Source organism: Leopardus geoffroyi, chromosome B2 (genome assembly GCF_018350155.1).
Source record: "Leopardus geoffroyi isolate Oge1 chromosome B2, O.geoffroyi_Oge1_pat1.0, whole genome shotgun sequence".
Taxonomy (NCBI): domain Eukaryota; kingdom Metazoa; phylum Chordata; class Mammalia; order Carnivora; family Felidae; genus Leopardus; species Leopardus geoffroyi.
In genome coordinates, this window is record NC_059332.1 from 132,183,418 (window position 1) to 132,208,353 (window position 24,936).

General features: G+C 40.4%; 1 protein-coding gene and 1 long non-coding RNA gene across 7 annotated transcripts in view; one reads left to right on the forward strand and one right to left on the reverse strand.

Annotated features, from left to right (window-relative positions):
- The window catches only part of GRM1 (glutamate metabotropic receptor 1), a 429,332-nt gene extending 406,084 nt beyond the window's left edge, over positions 1 to 23,248 (forward strand). For 3 of the 6 annotated variants that reach the window (XM_045499937.1, XM_045499935.1, XM_045499936.1), the window contains exon 9: positions 19,502 to 23,248. In XM_045499937.1, the coding sequence (XP_045355893.1) occupies positions 19,502 to 20,414 (913 nt within the window). In that variant the 3' untranslated portion in view covers positions 20,415 to 23,248. Of the gene's footprint in view, positions 1 to 12,121; positions 12,207 to 19,501 lie in introns of all 6 variants that reach the window. The other 3 variants (XM_045499940.1, XM_045499939.1, XM_045499938.1) reach the window with 3 other exon arrangements.
- On the reverse strand, positions 17,584 to 20,367 carry LOC123609130. Its single transcript, XR_006717622.1, has 2 exons — positions 20,257 to 20,367; positions 17,584 to 18,948 (listed from the first exon to the last, which is right to left on the reverse strand). It is a non-coding gene; the product is annotated as an uncharacterized LOC123609130 (long non-coding RNA).
- Positions 23,249 to 24,936: the final 1,688 nt, after the last annotated feature.

A 24,936-nucleotide genomic window follows, 5' to 3' on the forward strand; every position in this document is an offset into this window, starting at 1 on the left:
AAATAAATTCGGAGTTTTATCACTTTCCAAACAAAGCGAGGATCTTAAAACACTTTAATTGCATTTACTTGGTGTCAATTTCTGTGTTTTTGTTGTGCATTTTAATTCTGCACATATGTTAAATCTTATTTTACGTTGCTATTATTATTTTGCACAGTCAATACTTACTTACATACTCCTGATATGTAAATCCTCTAGTGATGGACTGAGATGACTTGAGTGTGTGTTGTAGCTTTACAAAGTTTATTCGGCTTCACCTGGTGCATCCTGTTACTAGGGTACAGCTATCCAGGGGTCCTGTGAGTCCCCGCTGTTTCCTTGGGTTCAACATTTTTTTAATGCCTTTAATTTCAATTTTGATTCCTCAGGGCTGTGAGACCTCCAAAAGCTTCACTCTGATTTCCCACAGTTTTCTACTTAACTTTGTGTCCTGTGCTTTGTCCAGTCTGAAATTTGCACATTTTTCATCAGGGAATCTACTGTTAGTCTCTCTCTCTCTCTCTCTCTCTCTCTCTCTCTCTCAGTTTCTCTGTGTTTGTTTGTTTGTTTTGCTTCTCTCCAGAATCTTGGCTCCTCAAGTCCTTGCTGACTTGGAAGACTTGAAATCAATTTTTGTGTCTATAGCCCTATGCATTTATAAAGTTTTTCCTGTTTCGTTACCTCTTAGTTAAGACCCTCTGCCTGGATTTTCAGTCTGTTCTCATGAACCAAAAATCATCAAATGTTCCAAGGGCAAAATAGCTTGAAAGTTATCTGCTTACCTCTCTGAAGTTCTCTTCTTTCTGACTTATTGGTACCTTGGATTCTGGTTGCCATGACAGTATTCAATGTCTTTAAATGGTTTTTAAAAAATATTGTATCAGTTTTTTGTTAATTGTTCTCAGTGGGAGACTTGGTTTAGTCCAAGGTATTACATCCTACCCTGAAGCAGATGTCCTCTTATACCAATTTTAGTATCTCCTCCTCTCCTTTTTCAGTAAGCTCTGATATCACTATGGTTACTTTTAGGGCCATGGTGTCTATACATTGAATACTAAGAAAGAAACTCTATGATAATTGACTATTCAGTTCTTTTTCAGGTTTGATGGATGGTGACAGGAAGATATTAATGCCTCTGCTGAAAGAGAAATGATAGCATAAAATAAACTGTAGTGGAAACACGTATCTAATATTGATGTTAGTGCCATAGCCAAGAATATGAGAAGTTTACAGAATTCTAGACTTTTTGTTATCATTCCAACTTCAATTTTAAGCTTTTTACCAAAGTAATTATTTCTTTTTTCTTTTATTTTTTTTTCAATATTTTATATTTTTTCAAGGAATAGGAAAAGAGTTGATTTACATTTCTGGTCTCTTTAGCAAATCACATATATAACAAGGATTCATCATTTTTAATTGACCAAAATTAAAAATAAATTTGAAATTATGATTACTAATGAATCATAATTTATGATAAGTTATCAGCTATTTTCTGTTTTCCAAACACCTGCATTAGTTTGCCATGATCACTGTTTGTATGCCATGTATAACACGTTAGGCAAACATGATTTTTGTGTAATTTAATTAGATATTTGTCAAATGCTGAAGAAACAAGAAGCATAAGACATGACTCATGCTCAAATTGGAGATAATAACATATGTAAATGTACAAAACATACAAAAACTTTATGAATGCTATAATTTAAGTCAATTTAGACAACTGTGACCCCCATCTGTATTTATAGAGATACACAAAATTAATGGGTTTTATCAATACAGAATAGAATTAGCTTCATAAGAAGAGTCTTTAGTTGAATGAGTACTAGTTCTGACAGAAATTTGAGATAATCTAGTAGAAATTTTCAAATTTTAAAAATTTATACCCCTTTTTTCATTAAGGTATTATTGAGATATAACTTTGTATTAATTTTGATGTACAATATAATCATTCAATATTTGTATATTTTGTGAAATGATCACCACAGTAAGTTTAGTTAATATCTGTCAGTATACAAAGTTAGAAAAGTTTTTTTATTTCTTTTGTTATGAGATAGGAACTCTTAAGATTTATTCTCTTGTCAACTTTCAAATATGCATAACCATATTATACTGGTTTGCATGAAAAATATTAGCATGAATATCCAAATTCTATAATTTCTATTTGATATTTTTCCTTTGTAGCTCATATTTTAATATATGTTTTTAGAATTTTTACTTTTTTTCAGCAAAAGAAAACACATTCACAGATTCTATTCAATGCCTTGGTTTACTGGGGTAAAGCCAAGAAGAGAAGGAATTTATGTTATGATAAATTTATTTTTGGAATAATAGTTATTGTTTATTTTTCATATACTAAAAAAATGATAAATATTTATTGTAGGAAATTTTTAAAATATAGGAAAGCACAGAATACCTGATAAAAATTATCTAAATTCTACCAATATATGGAGAAAAACCACCATTACCTTTTTTTTTTTTTTTTTTTTGGTATATTCTAATTTTTACAGAAACACACAAATACATATACACATTATTTTTACTAATTATTTGTAAACTTAATTTTCACTGGAGATTTTATGACATTCAATATTTAATATTAGGATTTGGTATTAGTTATAGATACAATAATTGTTTTTGATATTCCTAAAACTACCAAAGTGATGGAGAAGCTCAGAAGTATTTTTGACTTATTTTCTATTAGAAATATTTCTCCGTTCTGTTTTGATTTTTTTCAATCATTTGTTAATTTACTGTAAATAAGTGACCACATGTCTTTTTATGTCCTCCAAAAGTCCCAATTTATTCATTTTGTCATGACATGACTTTCAAAGCACTCCCTTCATCCTTAAAAGCAATTATTCATCCTTTGCATGAGAGATTATATGGTTTCCTTTTATTTCCGAAAGTTGGGGCAGGATAAATGGGGGATAACTGGCACACGTTGGTAAATCTGGCATGGATCCTGCCCTTCAGAAACTATGGCTTTCCAATGTAGGCAATAAGAATTAGCATCAATTAGTTATATAACAAAAAGTGAAAAGGATCACAAGAGAAATGCAAAGATATAATATACATTGTGATGTGGTCAAGAAGTTGATAAACATCTTAGAATGCTGAAGGAGCTATGTGCAAAATTTTGCAAAGAGTAGGAAGGTTCAAGGAACATATATGAAAGACTAAAACTTCTTACAGTATCAGGGAGTTACTGAAGTGATAAGGCGGGCAAGACTGGAATATCAGAGAGAAAAGAACTGAGAAGTGGACCAATGGTCTGCAGCTGCTTTGCCTGGGGGAGCATCCGCCAACTCCAGACCCTGGCTGGGGGCTTAGTGGCCAGGCATGGACTAGGCTTAGTATCCAGGTATGACCCAAGCAGAGTCAATGGAGGGAGAAAAGAAAGCAGAAGAGATGCTGTGGCCTTGAAGCTGAAGTGATAAAATGCAAAGCAGAGAGGCTTCCACACATTCCAGCTTCTCTCTCAAAACATTTGCAATTGTCTGCAAAACATTTGCAATTGTCTGCAGTTGAGTGGATCAGAAACGTTAAAAGATAAGCTACACACTTCTGATATATGGAGTTATTTTTCTGAGGGCTTCCAATGCTGAGAAGACAGACCTTCCCGTGGAAAGAATGAGAAAACACCTTAGCAACCATGTGAGGCCAGACTGACAAAACTGGAGAGGCACTCAATCATGTGGTCAAGGTTCCACATCAAAACATTTGCCTAATTCTGAAGATGTGTGGGTCAGAAAGCCAAAAACCTAAATTGAAAATCTTTGAGAAGCTGACCAGAATCTCCCATAGCCTCTTAATGCTGAGGTGTACTAGTGCACAAGATATTCTATTAAAAATCCTGAAGAGGTAGCTCAGTTGGTTAACCATCCAAATCTTGATTTTGGCTCAGGCCATGATCTCACTGTTCGTGAATTTGAGCCCTACATCGAGCTCTGTGCTAACAGCACAGAACCTGCTTGGGATTCTCTGTCTCCCTCTCTCTCTGCCCATCCCTCACTCTCTCTCTCCAAAATAAATAAATAAACTTAAAAAAAAAAAAAGTCCTGAAGGGATATTCCCTACTGTAAACCAATTCCTAACCCAATTATAAACTAACTTTGACTCAGCGCAATCTGGATTAGATTAAGATGATATGTCCGCCTCTACTTAACAGATAAAGTGGTAAAACAACTCTTAGCACAGATAATACCATCTATAATTTACAGCCTCTAGAGAACCTTATTTTGTGTGTGTGTGTGTGTGTGTGTGTGTGTGTGTGTGTACATTCATATGTGTCTTATGTGTTTAGGCATGGAAGAATTAATATAACCAAAAAATCAAGGGAAACAGACAATAGAAACAGACTCACAGGTGATATACTGATCACTGTTGGAGGATGCTAGAAAACTAAATCATTACTCTGAACACTGGTAAAGAAAAGAAAAGAATCACCATTTGGCTTGTGTCTTCTGTTTGAACTCTACATCAGAGAAACTGAATAGCTGATGAGGAGAGGTTCTACTTTAGAAAAGAAATCTAGTTGACAAATACAGAAAGAATGTAGAATTAGATTACCATTTTGCAGTTTTGTAATAAAATAATTGATCTTCATAATGATCATCAATGACTGCTAAAACCATTGGATGAAAGGCTGATGGGAAGTTTTGTAATGTATGCTTTAGAGTGACTACACCTAAATGCACTGATCAATCTTAACGTGATTAATAGACAACCTGATCTATGTGCTTGTTAATCTGGTATAATAGAAAGTAGACACTACCTCCTATGAATTATATTCCCTGCATAAGCAACCATGAACCTGATCAAGCTCTCAGATCTAACTATCAATTCATAAGCAATAATAGGTCACAGAAAAATATGTTGAATGACACTATAGGGACTCAATAAGTAAAACCCATAATCTGGGAAACAATCAGTCTTTCTTCAACAAATAAATAGCCAGGAAAAGGGAGAGGGGAACACCTACAGACTAAAAAAGACTTAAGAGACTCATCAACAAAATGCAATTTGCAGATCTTGTTTGGATGTTGATTTAAAAATCAAAAATAAAATAAAAATATATGAGACAATCAGGGAAATCCAAATACTATAATATTAAACATTTAATATCAAATATTAAAGAACTACTATTAATGCGTTTTAGATTTGATAATATTATGGTTTCTTTTATTATAAAAATGTGCACCTGTATTATAGGCCTATGTACTGAATTGATTAAGGATAAAAGACATAATGATTTGGCTTTATTTATTTTTAAAGTGTATTTATTTATTTTGATAGAGAGCACAAGCAGCACAGGGGCAGAGAGAGAGAAGGAGAGAGAGAATCCCAAGCAGGCTCCACACTGTCAGCACAGAGCCTGATGTAGGGCACAAACCCACGAACAGTGAGATCATGACCTGAGCTGAAATCAAAAGTTGGATGCTTAACCAACTGAGCTACCCAGGTGCTCCAACTTAGCTTTACTTTAAAATTAATAACTGGCTAGTATAGGTGAAAGAAGATTCACAAATATATTGATTATTAGTGAAGCTGGATATTAGGGAAATAGTGGTTCATTTTAGTGTTTTCTCCATGTTTCTATATTTAAAAATTTTTTTCAGAGTAAAAAGTCGATTTTGAGGATGTCTGAAAACAGATGCAATTGGAAAGAATATACAAACTCTTACGTATTAGTGTCAATTGTGCAAGTGCTTTCCAGCGCAATTTGGTCATATGTAAGAAAATGAGTGTGCACTCACAACAATCCACCAGTTTTACTTCTAGGTTCACACCATAGAAGAACTCTCCCACTTAGGTGTGCAAGGAGACATAATCAAGAATGTTTACTGCAGCATTGCTTAAAGTGGCAAAACGTAGGAAACAACTTAAGTGGCCACCAATAGGAGAACTGATTATGTTTTCGGTAATGTGGTATGTATTCAGTTGAGTTTAAGTGAATAAACTAGAGCTTTATCTATTAATGTAATACCAAATGGACAAAATGGGAAAATTGCTGAATGGAAATAGAGTATGATGTTATGTATATAAGATCTAATAACATGCTAAACACTACCATATATTATTTACTGACGCATATGAATATATATGTTGTAAAAGCAATAAAAAATTCCAAGTGATGATCCATACCAAATATTCCCCCCAAAAGGATAGGATTAATATTGAATAATATACAGGGGGCTTCACATATTTCCTTTATGTTTTCAAAAGAAAGAAAACTATAATAAGGCAAAAATGTTCATATTTGACAAATTTATAATGGCAATTAAATTGAATTTTATTAGAACATTCTCTACAGACTCTTATTAGCTTGGAAATGTTTATAATTAAGAATGTTTAAAGAGAGCAGTATTTTACATCTCTATGGAAAAACTGCATTGTGTGTTTATATAAAGAATATTAATGTACTATGTTAGATATGCATGCACTAAAATGGAGAGTAGAACAAATTGCCACTTACAGATGGCCTACATATACAGTCAGAGCTCCACTCTGCACTCTGATGAACGAATGTTAAGAAATAAATATTTAAATTCAGATAATAGAAAAATGCATTTGGCTTTGGGAAGCAGAGGCACAAATTATCCCATATTTATCTATAAAAACAACAAAAAAAAGAGAGACCATACTCTGCTAAAATGGCCTTGAGTGTTTGCTGCCCATCTTTATGATTACTCTGGACAGCTGCCACATTATTTCCATGGTGAACTGACCATCTGGAATTGTATAGACCATTTTTTCTCTGCTAAAAGTAGACTCACCTCCAAACCTATCATAGACACACAACTTCAGACACAGATAGCTTACCGGCTCTGTAGCTATCTTTCACCTGCTCCTGCCACATCCATTCAATGTCACTAATGTTGCTCCCCACAAACTCCATCTCCCACAATTTGGAAAGTAGCAGTTTATTAGAGAAAACAGTTTATTTTCTACTAGAAGTTACTGAGATTCTTGAATAAGGAAAGTGATTAACAGTCATGAGTAAAATGAAATAAAGTTTGAGAGACTATGAATTAGTCTACTCTAAACATACTCAGATGTAACACATCTGGGTCTTTTGTCTGTGTTTTTGTTCCTCATCCTTCAGAGGAAGGGGTTTAATAGTGATGTATTAGGCTGGGATAGCATTTTGCCAATTGGAAGCATTTTCACATTTATTCTTTCAAAATCCTTCCTTATGGATGTAAAAATTGAGTCTGATGGGGGCAAATACACAGTTGGAAAGTGCCTGGTTTCTGGAGTCCTACTCCAGACATCATATTGCTATGCTACAATGAGTGAAACTTGTTTGTGACAACTTTTCAAGTTAATGTGAAGAATAATTCCTAGCATACAAACCAAACCGATGTATGAGTGACTTACTATAAAGAAAATGATACATTAAAACAAAGTCATATGACATGAAAAAATGCTCAACATCACTCATCATCCAGGAAATACAAATCAAAACCACAATGAGATATCACCTCACACCAGTCAGAATGGCTAACATTAACAACTCAGGCAACAAGAGATGTTGGTGAGTAATGTGGAGAAAGGGGAACTCTTTTGCACTGCTGGTGGGAATGCAAACTGGTGCAGCCACTCTGGAAAACAGTATGGAGGTTTCTCAAAAAATTAAAAATAGTACACCATACAACCCAGCAGTTGCACTACTGGGTATTTATCCAAGGGATACTGGTATGCCGTTTTGAAGGGACACATGCACCCCATGTTTATAGCAGCACTATCAACAATAGCCAAAGTATGGAAAGAGCCCAAACGTCCATCGATGGATGAATGGATAAAGAAGATGTGGTGTATACACACACACACACACACACACACACACACACACACACAAAGGAGTATTACTAGGCAATCAAAAAGAATGAAATCTTGCCATTTGCAACTACCTGGATGGAACTAGAGGGTATTATGCTAAGCAAAATTAGTCAGTCAGAGAAAGACAAATATTGTGTGACTTCACTCATATGAGGACTTTAAGATACAAAACAGATGAACATAAAGGAAGGGAAGCAAAAATAATATAAAAACAAGGAGGGGGACAAAACATAAGAGACTCTTAAATATAGAGAACAAACAGAGGGTTACTAGAGGGGTTGTGGGAGGGAGGGTAGGCTAAATGAGTAATGGCTTAACTAACTTGGATGTAAATTATAAAAAATAAATAAATTATAGAAAGTTAAAAAAAAAGAAAACAAGTCATATAGGACTAAGTACACTCAAAGAGAGATAGCTTCTTATATAAAGGAAGTTTTGGACAATGGGAATAGGTGGAAGAAACTATAACAGGTGGTGACTGTATAGCAAGGAGGAAGGAATAGAAAAGAAGGAAGGAAGGAAGGAAGGAAGGAAGGAAGGAAGGAAGGAAGGAAAAAGAAGGAAAGAAGGAAGGAAGGAAAGAAGGAAGGAAGGAAGAGAACAGAAGGAAAGATGGAAGGAAGGAAAGAAGGAATGAAGGAAGGACGGAAGGAAGGAAGGAAGGAAGGAAGGAAGGAAGGAAGGAAAGGAAGGAAAGGAAGGAAGAGAAAAGAAGGAAAGAAGGAAGGAAGGAAGGAAGAGAAAAGAAGGAAAGAAGGAAGGAAGGAAGAGAAAAGGAAAGAAGGACAGAAGGAAGGACAGAAGGAAGGAAGGAAAGAAAGAAAGAAGGAAAGAAGGTAGGAAGGAAGGAAAAGGAAAGGAGGAAGGGGAAAAAGAAAAAGAAAAGAAAGACTTTGCACTTTCAGAAGAAATTGGATATGAATCTTCCTTACTAGATTTCTGGGGTTTCTTTAAATCCACAGTTTCTGCCAAAAGATTCAAGCACAGATTTGGAACTTATATTTGACAAGTCTCCATATGCTGCATTTTCCCTCCAAGCTTTTACTCTGGCTTGCCGAATCTGTGGTTGGTTGAATGTGTGGTTTTACAGTTGCTAAAAATACCCTGAAGTCAAGCTCCTTTCAGTTTTTACACAGTTGATAAAATGGACACTCTGGCAATGGAGTTTTCAAGGCTTTGGCCTGTAACCTTTAATCAACATTTCATAAAATGTAAGATCTGTAGGCATAGGTCATTTACATTTCACTTCAACCACAAGGTGAGTCAGAGACTGAAAAATGACACCAGGAAGGAAATGCTATAATTGTTTAGCTATTTCAATCAATAGTTAATTAAGGTGGCTTTGGGATTCCTGGGAGTGACCATGTGGAGTTTGGCTGTCAGTATGGCTGCGACCCATGAAGGAACCCAGAACAGTCCACTGAGCGCAGCAGTAATTCCAAGTCAGTGACAGAGGCCAGAGAGCTCCCACCCCATCCCCAGGGGACGCAAGTGCTATCTGTCTGGGCAGGCCATACTCTGTGCACCTCTGCTAATGTCACCGTGTCAAGTCTCTGAGCCGTCAAGGTGTTTCCCTGTGGTTTTTTTAACAGCATACATAGACCCAGCAGACAAGACCAGCTACATCATTTGCACAGCCCAGTGCAGAAAGGAAGCATGAGGCCCCTGGTTGAAAACGCAGAGGAAATGTTAGAGACTACAATATAAAGCCTTTTCTTTTCTCCTCTGGTCTCTCTCTCAACCTGTCCTTGTGGTTTTTATTTGGCATTTAATGCTGCGCAGCGGGGGTGATACCTAGGGGCAAGTGCAGACTTTTCCAGGCCCCCCAGCCTCCACTGCGTGACTCCATACAGGTGCAGCCCTCAGGCTGCCAGGTTCCCCTCCCACGGGTCACTGGAAAGACACCACAGGGAAATTGAACCTAAGCCTCTCCCCTTCTTCTCTCCCTCCCGCCCTAGCCCCTGGTAGACTGGTGATCTCGAAGGATATTAAAAAAAAGCACATGGACTAAAAGGGTGGAGGAGGGGTGAGAGGCTCACCCCTACGCTGTTGCCTGTTAAGTGCACAGTGGCCCTGCTAGTCCAGGAGGGGATGGCCTGGAGATGCACCCGACCCTGACCTGATCTTCCTGCACTGTGTCCAGAGGCCCCTGCCAGTGGTAGAGAGTGGCGGTGGCCGATCCCTGGGCAGGGCCAGATAGTGGAGAGCTCGGAGAGCTCGGAGGGTCCCAGCGAGCACCAGGGAAGTCAGGGAGGCAGGACCATGGGTAAGCTGAGGCTCTAAGCCCCTGGAGAGCGCTCCATCGCTCCAGCACACAACACTTACAAAACACAAATCAAGTGATTAAATGATTACAGATCTCAAAATGATGACCATAGACCACAAAATCCCAAGTGCAGGGCCCTTCTGATGAGGGACCCACTGTGCATCCGTATTAGACACAGGGCCCTGAAGCCAGCCCACTGGACCAGGCCACATGTAGACATTATCTACAGTAGCATTAACTCTGGAATCAAGGGATGCAGGCAGTTTAGCAAGGGAATCCTTTGAATGTATTTTCTGCCTTCCTTCATGAGAAATGAAGTTGTTTTATTATTTTGTAGGTTAAATAATCCTTTCTTACTGATAATTTCACTTATACACCCATACATCATACTTTTATCCCTGGTCACCTAGTTGCTGATGTTTTCATGACTTTTTGTGATTTCAGGTGGGCATATTGAATGTCAAGGACATGTTACTTTGGCAAGTTTAATAGCAAACATTATCTCTTTATTTGTTTTAAATAAATGGATCATTGCAGTAGTAACAAAGTTACATGAAGGTGTTTTGAGTTTTTATCTCTGGGTGAGGATTTCAAATTGTTCTGGGCAGATCATGTACCATTTTACTGAATGGCCCAAACTTGGCAGAAATACAGATATTGATTAATTTTAATTTTTCTCTTTTATCTTCAACTGTGCTATGGAAAACTTTGTTTCCCACCTTTGATATTCATATCAGATTCCTTGATTTCAGGTATTAGAAAGCTATTCCAGTATACTCTTTTTCAAATTTCAAATTCACGTCTCTCCTTCCTAGCATGTATCAGGCCTCTGCCTGAAAAAATGTGGAATGAGGAGGGATGTGATCTGTTCCTACAATATCTCTGTCTCCTTCCTCTTGTGTTTCCCCTCCTCTGTCTGCTTCAATGGGAAAAAAAGAGATAGGGAACGTAGCAAAAGTCTTTGACTTGCCTGCAGCCGTTGTGGCCCTCTTCTGATTAACACTGGATAACTGTCACCAGGATCTTGGGGTAGGTGGCCTAATGCTGATACACAGGGAATCGTTGTGAGTTTTTAGGGACCCCTATAGGGGACTTCATCACTGAGAGTTCCTTAATATCAACATTCCCCCCAATTCAACCAACCACATCCATAGCACCCACAGCACCTGCTGCTTTACCATCTTGTTCCCCGCAATTCTTTTCTCTGATTGGCAGCCGTCTTATGTGGAGTGATAACAAGATGGCTTTATCCCACTGAGTGCTACTTAACTCATGGGAAAGCCCACTTCTCTTCACCCTAACAAAAGATGGAAAGGCCAACTGCCCACGGTCGCTCCATTAACCTTGTCATGACCAGTCAGTGCTCTTCTCCCCTTCTCAGGTCATCCTATGTGCTGTAGAAGGAGACATCTAACCAAGGAATGAGACCGCATTCTCCCCCATGTGGCAGATGCCTCCAATCTCTTTGCCATTCCCCCTCTCTCCACCATCAGACGTACTCTGTCCTGTGGCCAAGAGATAAATGTGATTTTATAGGAAGTGACAATTATGCCTTTGTGATAAAATAATAAGGAAAATTAGCAATGCAACTAAAATTCGCGACGTAAGACATAAATCCGTGAACATCCTTAAAGAAGAATGGGCGGCAGGAAGATTCTGCCCGTAACAGGGTGAGTGGAGGTGGAGCCCACTGCCGCCAGGAAGAAAGGGGGATGTGAAGAGTGGAGGAAAAGGGCTGATTCCGGACAGACATACACACAGCAGCAAAAGCATCCGCCACTTGGAAAGAGATGGTCTCGTAAGGGAAAAGAAAGAATGCACTCCACTGACGTGGCTTTCGGAAACGAGCGTGGCAGTGAGAAGCAGCCAGGCGGGCGAGGCAGACACAGGACACGGGGGTGGGGATGACGTGGAGAAAGGCTCAGGAGACAGGCTAGGCCCAGGCCCAGGCACCACCTGAGTGGCGTCATCGCTGTATCTGTACACGTGTGTAAGCACTCACTCACTGGGTGTCTTTTTCTTTTCAATCTTCAGGAAGAGGCAGCCAGAATTCCCGCCCACCAGCCAGTGTCCGTCGGCACATGAGCAGCTTTGAAAACCCCCACACTGCAGTGAATGTGTAAGAGAAGCTGCGTGGAAAATAGAGTGGTTGGCCCCTTGCTTTCTCTCTCCTGGGTTTTGCCACTTTCTAACATGGAAACAGATGTGGTGCATGCCATCAAGAATGAGGAACCATTTACGTGCCATGGTTTGCACGACCGCCTTAATTTGTCCATCGTTCTTAAAGGGACACTGTCAAGTTGTTAGTCTTTTTGCTTTTTTAAGTTTCAAAGCAAGACGCAACACTTTTTCCAACACTGGAGATTCGCTTTTGTTTGTGACTCCCACTCACAAGCTCGAAAGTGAATTTCCCCCCTTCTTAAATTTGTCAGCTTTTCCTTGGCAAACAGAGCTCTTTCTTTGCTTTTTTTTTTCTTTTCTTTTTTTTTTTTCTTTTGCCTTTTTGCTGTTGCACAAATGTTTGAAATGATCCTGTCTGCATTAAAGTACAAGCCATAACTTGAACTTATGGAGAGTTCCATAATGTCAGTTTGAGGGGTTGGACGCCAACATGAGCCTCTGCTGTGAGCCTCCCACACCCTGGGGAGCACAAAACAAAAGTTTTGTGAATCCCATGAAAAGAGAGTTTTATAAAAAGGAAATGTGGTTATTTCCCCAGGATTCTGAGTGTTTTTATCAGATTTTGTCCCATCTGATAAAAATGGTGCATGTTTGGTCCAATTTTTGACCTTTAGATCTTGACAGTGTCTCTTTAAGTTAACAAAAGAACATAGACCATGTTCAATTCATTGTGCACGGAGTCTGTGGTCATTTTCAGCTGTTCCTTTACAGCCCTTCAAACTCCTGGGAGAGTCAAAGGTACACATTCCTGCAGCAGGAGGGAGCCCACTGATGAGGTGTCTGTGGCCTGAATAGCTCTTCAGATGAGAAGAGCCCAATTGGTTCAAATGTTTGCTACTGAGCCTGGCTGTGGAGGACAGTATATGAGGCCATGGAGTCTCTTTTCTTCACTCAGTGGAGTGCATTGGGAAGTCTGTGTTCTGATATTCCCTTCAAAAGCCCAAATAGAAAGAGTGCGGTCTCAGTCGAATCATACTGACTCTTAGAGGGAAAAATATGGTAGCCCTGCCAGGACGTTTCAGGTGGTAGTCAGGGGGCCTCTGCGCATCTAGATCAGAGCCACTCTCATCTGCTTGCATGCAACGTCTGCAATTTTCCCAGGTCAAAAGGCATTGAGCATTTCTTGCAGCATGAGTTGAGTCTGACTGAGGGCACAGCAAGGAGATCCTGATCATGACAGCTGCTGGCTGCCTGTCAAAAGGGATTGATGGGAATAGTAGATGTGCTTGTCCTGCCATGACAGCAGGGCCAGAAAGAGAGGAGAGTCACCTAACGTTTCATGACTTCAAGGTGAGTGCCTAAAAGCAAAAGCAGAGGCTGAAAGTGGGTACATTCTTGGTAGGTGACAAAACAGAAAAAAAAAATGCAACGATCAGCAAAGCTAATAGGTTGGCTGTTGAGAACTCTCAGAATGGGATCTATTCAAGCTTTCTTTCTGGAGACTATGAAGGATCAAGAAAAGATCGAAAAGAGACTATTTTTAGCCTTTGTTGTTTTTCAACAAACAACAGCAAAAAAGATATTCTCACTGTGACCTTCAGTTCCTACAGCTTTGAACAATCAAGGCAAAGGGGCTAGTGATGCAGATAAAGCTTCCTACTGGACCATTATGGTCTGTCTATATCTATCCTGCCCCATAGGGCCCTATGTTTCCAGAGCAAACCACAAGGACTCCAGGTCAGAGCTGAGGAACATCACATGACTTGCTATGGAAATTACAGGTCTGATAGCATGGAGCATAGATGATACAATAATGCTTGACTTGAAGTTCCTTCAAAGGGAACATAATCTAGCATGGGAATTTCTTTCCTCAGCTGTTAATCATGATTAGGTTGAATGAGTAGCCATTTAAAATGTACTCAGAAAAACCTCGGGAACCATCAGAATTCTACTCATTGGTTCAAAACAGATTTGTCAGTTTTCTCAAGACAGTACACCTTATGCCCAGACAAAGTTCATGGAGCCTTCCATACTTTATTGACTTTGATGAGGTAATTTTATTTGTGGATGTCTTTTTCTTAATTGATGCATTGAAGAAAACACACGCCTGTTAGTGCAAACTGATTTCCTTTGTGTTATCTTTTATCCTGTATCACATAGCTTTAACATATAGAATGTGATTAACCTAAATACTTTAAAAGGAGGACTGTATGTTTAGACTTTGTGATATTGTCAATTTCAGCAGGCCAAGTTGTTCTCTGACTAGCTTATGATATTAGAATCCGAGGTGAGGAATAAAATTCACAATGCCATTTAAGACTGGTATCAGCAGAAACTACCAAGTTCCCATGTAGTCAAAAAGCATTTGTCTCCAATAATACATTCAGAGATTTTCTACCTTACCAGTAGTGAATCAAAAGGTGAGAAATTTTACTTATGTTCACATAGGCTCCTGGAAACTGTATACCGAATATCCAGATTTTTCTGGAAAGCTTTCAAAAGTGTAACTGGCATCAGTGGAAGTCCTTTGTACTAAAGACTAACTTTGCATCGCCTGAGAAAACAAGAGTCTGACTCATACGGTTTCAAATAGTTCCTATGCCTGCGATTCTACAAGAATCGCTCCTCAGACTTCATTCCGGTCCCAGCTTGCTGAAGCAGGTAGAGGTGAGGTATTCGTCCAGCGCATCTTTGGCATTCCTTCCGGAGTGTCTCAGTTGGGGCAGCAGCAGCCATTTTGAAAGGCCTGGCATGAGTCCCAACTGTAGCTGCATGACCTCAGCAGAACTGCCCATAAGCCTGTAGCTCTGGTTTATTTTCTTAGCTTGGTAAGCCATTCTCTCCATGCTGGGACTCAATGGCATTTCCTGTTTCCATTTGCATTTTCAGAGAAAGCAAATGCTAACCTCGTCAGGTTGCAAGGAGTGAGTCTCCACCCTCCTATGTGAAGGTCTTGCCTTGTCTGTGGGCTCTCTGGATGCCATCCTTATGTCTGTTGTGAAGCTATTAAGTCTCGTGGCCAAGACTTGAATTGGACATAAGGGAGACAGGTGTTGTGTAAGCTTCCCCTCAGGCAGCTTGTGCAGGATGCTTCCCTCCTGATCTCAAACACCCACCCACTGTGATTCCCATTTTAGACCTCTCTGGAGCAGAGAGCAGTGTACTCAGCAGATGTAACTAGTACTTACTGAAACAAATAAAACAGACGAGATCACCCTGAATGCCAAAGATGTACTCATCTGTTTACACCACCCACTTCCAACCACTCTCCCAAGTGCTGTAAATCCTGGATTTTCTGACTGGAGGGGATTGTCGTACTCACCTAATGAAAGAAACATCAAAGCAAGACCCCAAGCCTGTCAGAGCTGGAGTACAGCCCCAGGCCCCCTTGGCCCTGCACACTCCCTGTCTAGATCACCCTCTAGTCCTGGTTCCTCGCCGGCCTAACAGCCATTTCCTCCAATAACGTCATTCATAAAGACATCTAGCCACCTGAGGTATTCAAGCCAAATGCTATTGCACTCGGTCTTCAAATAGAAGATTGTTTCAGGCCTCATGTCTGTCTTCTGAAGTGAGAGCAAGATGGCATGCTGTGTGACAATTATGGGGTGTTTCTAGACTAGGTTACTTTACCTAAGATCAGGAAACCGAAAAAAGTTAAATAATAGAAGGAAGACGCTGATGGCCGAAACAGAAGGTATTAAAGTTATCTAGGGTTAAATGGAAGATTTATTTCATAGCAATATTGCATTTTTATAATGCACGTATGCCTTTTTGCTGCCCCATATTTTATACATTTTTCTCCTCTCAATATCATGGCCATGGGTTCTGAACCTTTGCAAGTAAGGTAATCCCTTTTCACACCAAAATGTTTATTAAGCCCTCCCCCCAATTGATGATAGTAATTGTATTTTTTTTAGTGGCCGCTTGAACAAAAAACACAAAAAAGCTTCTCAGAATTTAGCTACACTTGTACCTAGCAGCACAATTTGTCATAATAGCATTTACATGCATTTGAAAATAGCAGTGCATAATCTGTGAAGACATAACATTGATTCAGTCTAAAAGCAAAGCTTATCGGATTTGTAGATTCATGGACCATTCAAGCTGTATACGGACCACACGTCAGAAACAACTAATTCAGAAGGACCAAGGTTTATACTCTGCGCTGCAGTTTCTATGAGATGATACATTTCCTTCACTATCTCTGGTTTTCAGGAAGCAATTTATTTTGTCCTTGGAAAAAAAAAAAAGGTGAATCTAATTTTCTTAATCTGATAAATGCCCTGGGACATTAGAACGGCTTCCTAATTAAACAGTACTTTACTACAAATCTGGAACAAGACTCTGAAGGGAAGGAAAAGCTGCTAATCTTGACGGCCAGGGTGAAAATCTTCCATGACAAGAATAAGAAAGGTATTGGATTAAAACAGAACTAAGTTGTGGTTACATCTACATGCAAGGTGATTAATAATACCATTAACATAGGGAAGCACGTGATTTTTAAAAAGGCCCACGTAGAATCCTGGGCAGTGAGGTAGCTTGAGTGAGTGAGTGAGCGAGCGAATGAGTGAGTGAAGTAGGTCCCAGAAATACAGGCATAGCTTTTTGCCAGCATATGTGGAGACTGGAGTGACATTTTGTTGAGGTATATAAGCCCGATGGTGAAGTGAGGTGTAGACTAGCTCTCAAGAGACTTATGTCTTAAACACACACACACAACTAAATGAAGACACAAAGCATCCTTCTAGTTTAATGATTTCTAAAAAAAAATAAGCATTGAGGGGCGCCTGGGTGGCTCAGTCGGTTAAGCGTCCGACTTCGGCTCAGGTCATGATCTCGCGGTTCGTGAGTTCAAGCCCCGTGTCGGGCTCTGTGCTGACAGCTCAGAGCCTGGAGCCTGTTTCAGATTCTGTGTCTCCCTCTCTCTCTCTGACCCTCCCCCGTTCATGCTCTGTCTCTCTCTGTCTCAAAAATAAACGTTAAAAAAAATTTAATAAAAAAAAAAGCATTGAGAGGCAGGCATTAGGAGAAGGAAAAAGTGTTTCCGTTGCAATTAAAAGGGATGCAAATCATTGAGGTTGGATGGTATACTAAAGCATAGTTAAAAGGCAAGGCAAGAGGCAAATCAGTGGTTTTATACTTTCTGGAAGGGTCATAATGATTGCACCAAGAGCCAAATGGTGTGAGTAGAGTAGGGAGTGGAGGAAATTGGGAAAGAAGGAAGTCGGAATTTACCTAGGGTTTCAAACTCAGAAGAGGAACTGTGGATTATGGTCCTGCCTCCTGGCTGGTTGGCTGTTCATACTGGGAACATTAATCATCTGTTTTTGAGTTGACTCAACTCGGAAGAAAGTCAGGTATTCTAATATGAGTGTGGAAGCTGAAAAGTCTGTAATTTTGCATTTACAAGGACTTCTACATTCTCAAGGAATATAGTAAGCATATATTTAAGAGAAATATTAATTTTCATATCGTATTTTGGAGATAGGATGTTTCCTAGACAGTTAAAAATACAGCATATAAATTATAAGCTATATAGAAGAACTACCTTTTCCCAAATAATGAGATCAAAATTTTGGCTACTGTACCTATTTTGGGACTTCTTTATCCAGAATTTTCTGTAATAGGTATCAGAATTTCTTTAACAATCCGTACTTAGTGGCTCACTTCCCTTTTCAAGATAATAATATATAAAATGTCAAAACATTACTGTCATTGTAAATGTGACACACACATAATTTTGAAGTACTCATTCTTGTATTTTCAAAATGATTAAATAAACCTTTATATTAGCTACTGATCATTTCATACATTTTCCCAAACAAAAGACCATGATACAAAATAGTCTATTTCACACATCCACCTATGAAAAAAACTGTTCCTTATCCCTATTCCTTTTAATGTCAAAAATGTGTTAACATCGTGCTACTTTCTCTGTTGTTTTCACGGATACAGTGAAAAAGCAAACTGAACACACACACATACACAAAAAAATAAACTTCCTGATTTAAGTATTAACACCGCTGTTATTAATAGTATGCTGTGGCAAGGCACCACCATCTGCTGAGAGTTATACAGAAAAAAAAAAAAGCTAAAAGTCCAAAAGCAAGACCAGAGTTATTAATTACAACATACAGAATAGAGTTTGAGTACATACACAATACATCTCTTTCCCTCCTCCTCCTCCTTCTCCTTCTTCTTCTTCTTTCTCCTCCCTCTCCCACTCCTCCTCCTCCCCCTTCTCCTCCTTCTCCTCCCCCTCCTCCTCCTCTTTCTATTTAATTGGTTTTAAAATGGTCCCACAAAGATCTAAGCCAATAAAGCTGGAGTCCTGCTGGTATCCCAACATTTTTTCTTCTCCAAAGCTCAATGAGTAAAAGGCCATGGAAGGGCTTTTGTCTCAGTAACTTCTGCTTTCTCTGAATCTTCCTTTCGTCTCATTTGCATCACAAACTATGCTGAAGGACTAACCCAGGGTCTAACCATCTGTCTTTTGCTGGACTTCCTTAACACTACCTAGTTAAAAATCCCCGGTGTGGAAATCCCAAACCAGCCGCTGTGAATCAGGGCCTTTATGTGAATTGCAGTCCATTGTAAGTGTCGGGGATGGTGCATTGAAACAAAAAGAAAAGCAACACTTGTGACACACTTAAATGGAATGTGGGTCTGGGTTTTCCGTCATCTGCTTTCTTCTCCTCCGTACAGCTGCTGTGTGTATGACCACGCTGCTCTGGTACCTGCACACGATGAGAAAAGCTTTAATTCGTTCCAGGGACTGAGAAGAAAGGGCGACAAGAGCTATGGTCGTTATATTCTGTTGTCCCTGTGTAACTGTAGTTTTATTTTTTGGTTCCTCCATCAATTTTGGAATCTTTCAAAGGCTTGCACAGAGTGACAATTTTGTTGTTACCTTAGGCGTGTGCGTGTGTACGTGGGTGTATAATAACTTTGTGAAATCTCAGACCTAAATGAAAATAGCTGCTTGTGTAACAGGCTGGCTTTTCTCCCCTACAACTTGTTCAGGGGCAAAATGTTCTGCCTTGTCTTGGGGTGAATGGAATCACTGACTGCAGCTACAGAGGCCACCTGGGGTCGCTGCAGCTTTTGGCCTTTGACCTGTAATAAGGGGAGATTGAGGGCTTGGCCGCCAGACCTACAGTCGCTCCCGGGAGCGGGGTGGGGGTGGGGGGAATCAAATTGCCTTGAGCTGGGATTGCGTATAATTTGTATGTACCTTATCCTGTGTGCATGATATACCTGCAAATAAATCCATCTCTATTTTGTTCATAGTTCTAATGGCAAGTCTGTGTCATGGTCTGAACCAGGTGGAAGACAGGTGCCCAAAGGACAGCACATGTGGCACCGCCTCTCTGTGCACGTGAAGACCAATGAGACGGCCTGCAACCAAACAGCCGTCATCAAGCCCCTCACTAAAAGTTACCAGGGCTCTGGCAAGAGCCTGACCTTTTCCGATACCAGCACCAAGACCCTTTACAACGTGGAGGAGGAGGATGCCCAGCCGGTCGGCTTCAGCCCTCCCAACAGTCCTTCCATGGTGGTGCACCGACGTGTGCCAACCGCGGTGAGCACCCCGCCTCTGCCGCCCCACCTGACCACAGAGGAGACCCCCCTCTTCCTGGCCGACCCGGCCGTCCCCAAGGGCTTGCCCCCTCCCCTCCAGCAGCCACCGCCACCGCAGAAATCCCTGATGGACCAGCTACAGGGAGTGGTCAACAATTTCAGCACCGGGATCCCCGATTTCAACGCGGTGCTCGCAGTCCCCGGGGGTCCGGGGAACGGGGTGCGCTCGCTGTACCCGCCCCCGGCGCCCCCGCAGCACCTGCAAATGCTCCCGCTGCAGCTGAGCACCTTCGGGGAGGAGCCCGCCTCCCCGCCGGCAGAAGACGAGGATGAGGACGACAGCGAGAGGTTTAAGCTCCTCCAGGAGTACTTGTACGAGCGGGAAGGGAACACCGAGGAAGACGAGCTGGAGGAGGAAGACGAGGACCTGCAGGCGGCCAGCAAACCCCTCCCCGAGGATTCACCTGCTCTGACGCCTCCGTCGCCTTTCCGCGACTCGGTGGCCTCCGGCAGCTCGGTGCCCAGCTCCCCCGTGTCCGAGTCGGTGCTCTGCACCCCTCCCAACGTGACCTACGCCTCCGTCATTCTGAGGGACTACAAGCAAAGCTCCTCCACCCTGTAGGGAGGAGGTGTCCGCGGGGACAGCAAGAAAAACCAGGGAGCACCAGCACCTCCGGAGATGCGCCGACGGCTGGGAGGAGGAGATGGGGGGAGGAGGGTGAAGTCAGCAGGCAAGGAGGACAATGCTGCTGCCGCTGCCGTAGGGAAGGCCAGAGGGAACTGTGCTCTGCAAGCAAAAAGGGATCCAGGCGAGGATCCCGATTCTTGAATTATTCAAAAGCCTTCTCTGGGAAGAAAGGGAATTCTGACAAAGCACAATCCCATATAATAACTTTCACCACATAAATGAATGAATAAATAAATAATAAGTCAATAAATAAATAAATCAACACGAATAATCTCCTCTTTTGGACATTGTGCATAGATAGACATGCCCACACACACTTGGCCAGCTTGAAAAGAGACAGCACATGTGGACCAGCCAGGTGAATCGTTAGTGGACATCATGGTGTTCGTGGTATTCTTAGTGAGCAGGCTGGAGCCAGACAGAGCAGGTGGGTGAAGGAGGGGCAGGCATGGAACCACCCATGGGACGGCAGCTCATTTTTCTCCAGCCCTTCTCCGTACTGAGCCCACAGACTCCTGGTCTTCAGGAGCCTCCCTTCACCCATTGCACCTGACCCAGGGCCAGCCTTGTTGCGCGGGGGAAAAAAGTGTATGGATACCCTACTGCTCTGTGATTTCTCTCTATTTAGGAAAACAGGAATCAGAGCAAAATCATCACCAAAAAGTTCTTCATCAGGAGTGCTAAGGGAGGAAGGATTGAGAAGCAAGAGGACACATAAGCATGAGGCTTTGAACACAATCAGCACAAACAATGTCCCATATTTGATACTCGCTTATTGGTGATTTCGGAGAAAAGATTAGAGCAAGCGATTGTTTTGAGACTGGCAGAAGGTGTTTTGTGGATTTTCTTGTGTTTGTGCCAAGGGGGCTCTTCTCTGCCCTTTAATTAAAGAGAACAAACCATGTGGCAAAATTGTTACCTTACATTTACTGTAGCAAATAATACTTACCAGTTGAACTTCTAAAATGCAGTATATGTGTATTTGGTGCCGTTGTTTCTCCTGTGTACTACAGACACAAATCCATCTTCCAACTTAAGGGTGTACTCAGAGCAACTATTGCTGGTTCAATGACAAATAACGTCCTTCCTATTGTCATCCTTCCTATTGACAAATAATTCCTGTAACTTGTGAGTAAATGTGTTCCTGTGTCTTTGTATACTTGTGATAATAAAATTTGTGCACTGTAATGTCAATGTAACTGCAACTAGAAGTCGTCTTTCCAATATAGTATAGATATTTCTTTGTTCCAATGATGTTTTAGATATTGTCACCAATATCTGCAGAAGATATTGTCACCAATATCTGCAGAAGCTCTTCGATGGTTTGAGTGCTGTGGTCCAATGGTTTCCTTATGCTGCTCAGATGGTCCTCCCTCTTCCAAAAGGGAACTTATTTTTCAGATATTTTATGACGTGGATATGTTATAACAAAGTGGCTTGAAAATGTGTTGTATTAAAAATTCACAAAAACTGTGGGTTACAATAAAAAAGGACATTTTATAAATTTTCAGATATCATTATTAAAACATAAGGTTGAAATGACAGTATTGAGATGATTTCAGGTCACTTTAGATTTTTTTAAAGAGATTTTCCACAGCGACTTGAGCTTTCAGTGTTTATAAAGCATATGCTAACCTCTCTGTCTGGCATAATTTCCCCAGTTTTCTATTTACCACTTTTTGCTTTCTTTTAATTTTTATTTCCATGTACTTTTATTCCTCTATTTTCACTGTCATCCCTTTTCTTTATATTTTTGTTGTGTAGTGTGTGTAATAACCACGTATGTGTCATCCAGTCATTTCATTTATATCCTCCTTTTTACACCCAATAAAAGTGACTCTTCTCGCCATTTTGATTTCTTCTATTATTTGTGGAATGGATCTTACCCCTTTAAATATCTGTTTATGCCTTATGTGCAGTCATATTTTAATATGCTTCCTTCATTTGGAAGCTGATTTCTCAGCCAAAAATCATCTTAGAATCTTTAAATACCCGCCTCATCATTTGTTCAGAATTTAACATCAGCTCCGATGTTTGAGGCTCATGTTTCTCATGCCTTCCCATACTCCACTGCCAAGTTTAGTCGGTTCCATAACAAGAATGGACCGCCTTTCTTTTAAAAAAATTATTTTGTAACACCTTTGGTGTTAATGACTGAACAAGGATTTCAATTCCATGTTGAAAAATGACTGAAACGAGGATTTCAATTCCGCGTTTTCACTGTAATAAAGGAGAATGAGCGAATTAGATGGTTCCCATGCTTAATAGATGGTCTACTTCCTGGCAAACTAGCAAGTAAAAGCCTACTATCTATTATTCGTGAAACATGTTTTATATCTTAATGCCACTAACATATGTCCTTGATATCACAGGACTTGTGCATTCAGATTTTTTAAAAGTAAGTATAGATCAGGAAAACTGCTCTACTATTCAAATAATGTAAGATATCGGTTTGTTCTGAGGTTTTAGTCTGAAACATTTGGTGAACACATTCAACACCAATCACATTATTTCTCTGAATGCCTAATATTACCATGATTAAATGTTTTCCTGAACACAATGCAGTATTAGCTCTTACAGCATAATTGTTCAAAATTGGAAATGTACACAGACATACCTTATACCAAAAATGCAGATACTTTTCATCTTGATGTACGTGCTTATACACGTTGTTTAGCTTCTTGTAAAAGTGTTTTCCTTTGGCTTGTTACTGCCTTTGTCAAATAACCTTGATAATGCTGTATAATAAATATTTTCTATTTATTAAATGTGTGCATTCCTTCTCCATACTTTGCAAGAGGTACAATAAGAGAAATAGACTGGTACAAAAAACAATTACGATGGTCTGATTTTGCTCACAACATGTCTGCCAGATGAAAGTTAGAGAGCATCATGCAAGACCTACAGGCCAGGTGGGTGATAGAGAAGAGTACAGTTTGATGATGTGGAAGGTGGGAGGGACCTGAAACTCCAGAATGAAAATTATATCCAGAATTTGAATATTCGGTGCTATGGCAGACATTGTCTTCCATTTTTTGATAGAATTGTGAGACTTGACAGACTCCTGGATCTCTAGCAGAGCTCTGGAAACAGAGGCATATGAAAGCTGCATCTTTGTTTCATTTGTGCCCCACAAGGCTCACACTCTAGAGGGACCTGGTTTCTTACTTTGGTGATACCTTCCTCTGTTCCCTTACATTTCAAGTTCTAGTCCCTTTTATTTCAATAGAGACTTCACTGGTCTTCAAAACAAGTAAGCCCCTGTTATTCACATCTTCTGCTGTAAGATACCTGCAAGGTAAAGTATCTACCAAGTGTTGTCCAAGGGGAGAGCGATGATGGTACAAGGATCACATTCATGAGACTGTGATGTGTTTAGATGGCAGGAGCAAGATATATACAGGAAAGCTGATGTTGAAGGAATCTCCAGAATCAGGGGCTGAGACACCAGGATGTTCTTCACTGTATCTGGAGAATAGAATGAGAAATCATGAAATGGGAGCTTGATGTCTCAGAGAGAAAAGCCATAGGACAGAGAATGAGAAACAAAAGATGAAGAAGAAGGAGAAGGAGAAGGAGAAGAAGAAGAAGAAGGAGAAGAAGAAGAAGAAGGAAGAGGAGGAGGGCGAGGAGGAGGAAGAGGAGGACGAGGGGGAGGAGAAGAAGAAAAAAAAAAAGTTTCAGGTGTGTTGTCCAAAGATACCCTTAGATTGCCTGTTAGGTCATAAGGACCTTCATTTAGAGAGTCCAGAAACTTCACCATAAGGAAGACATTTGAAGCAGTTGGGTCTGGGCTCCAGATAGCACAAATTTTGTGTGGATAACTACCCCAATAATTTCCCAGAGACTATTTTGAGAGGGAATCACAGAGAAGGGAAACATGTTCATCCACTTACTCTGTGCCAGACATTTTGCTAGGTTCTTTACATTCTCATTTAATCATCCCAGTACCACTGCTACCGGGATATTTTAGAATACTGAAGTAACTTGCCCAGAGTCTCTCAGCTAGCAAGTGGCCCATCAGGGATTTGAGCTCTGTCCTAAGCCAGCACAGAGCCTGTGAGTTCGTGTTCCTCTCTAGAGCTCAGGAGAGTATGTAGGGGCTGGTCCCCCTTTCTCATTCCCACAGCATTGTACTCCCATCCGACTACATTAGGTTTGCATGTCTCTTTCCCTTAATAGATTCTAAGTTCCTTTTTGTTTGAGATCCATTTTCTTCTTTCTAATTTGTGAGACTTTAGGGCAAAGCAGACACTCAGTAAATATCGAAAAAAGGAAATGAGTGTTGTAACACCGTGTAGTTTTCCCAGCTTAGTTCTCTGAAGATTTATTCCAAGAGCCTTATGGGGTCCAGAGCTTTATATTTCCACCTACTGATCCTAACTCTGCCAACTGGAACAACACATGTTTTCATCATGAAGAACAAGCTCTCCTTTTGGCATCAAAAAGAGCTGTC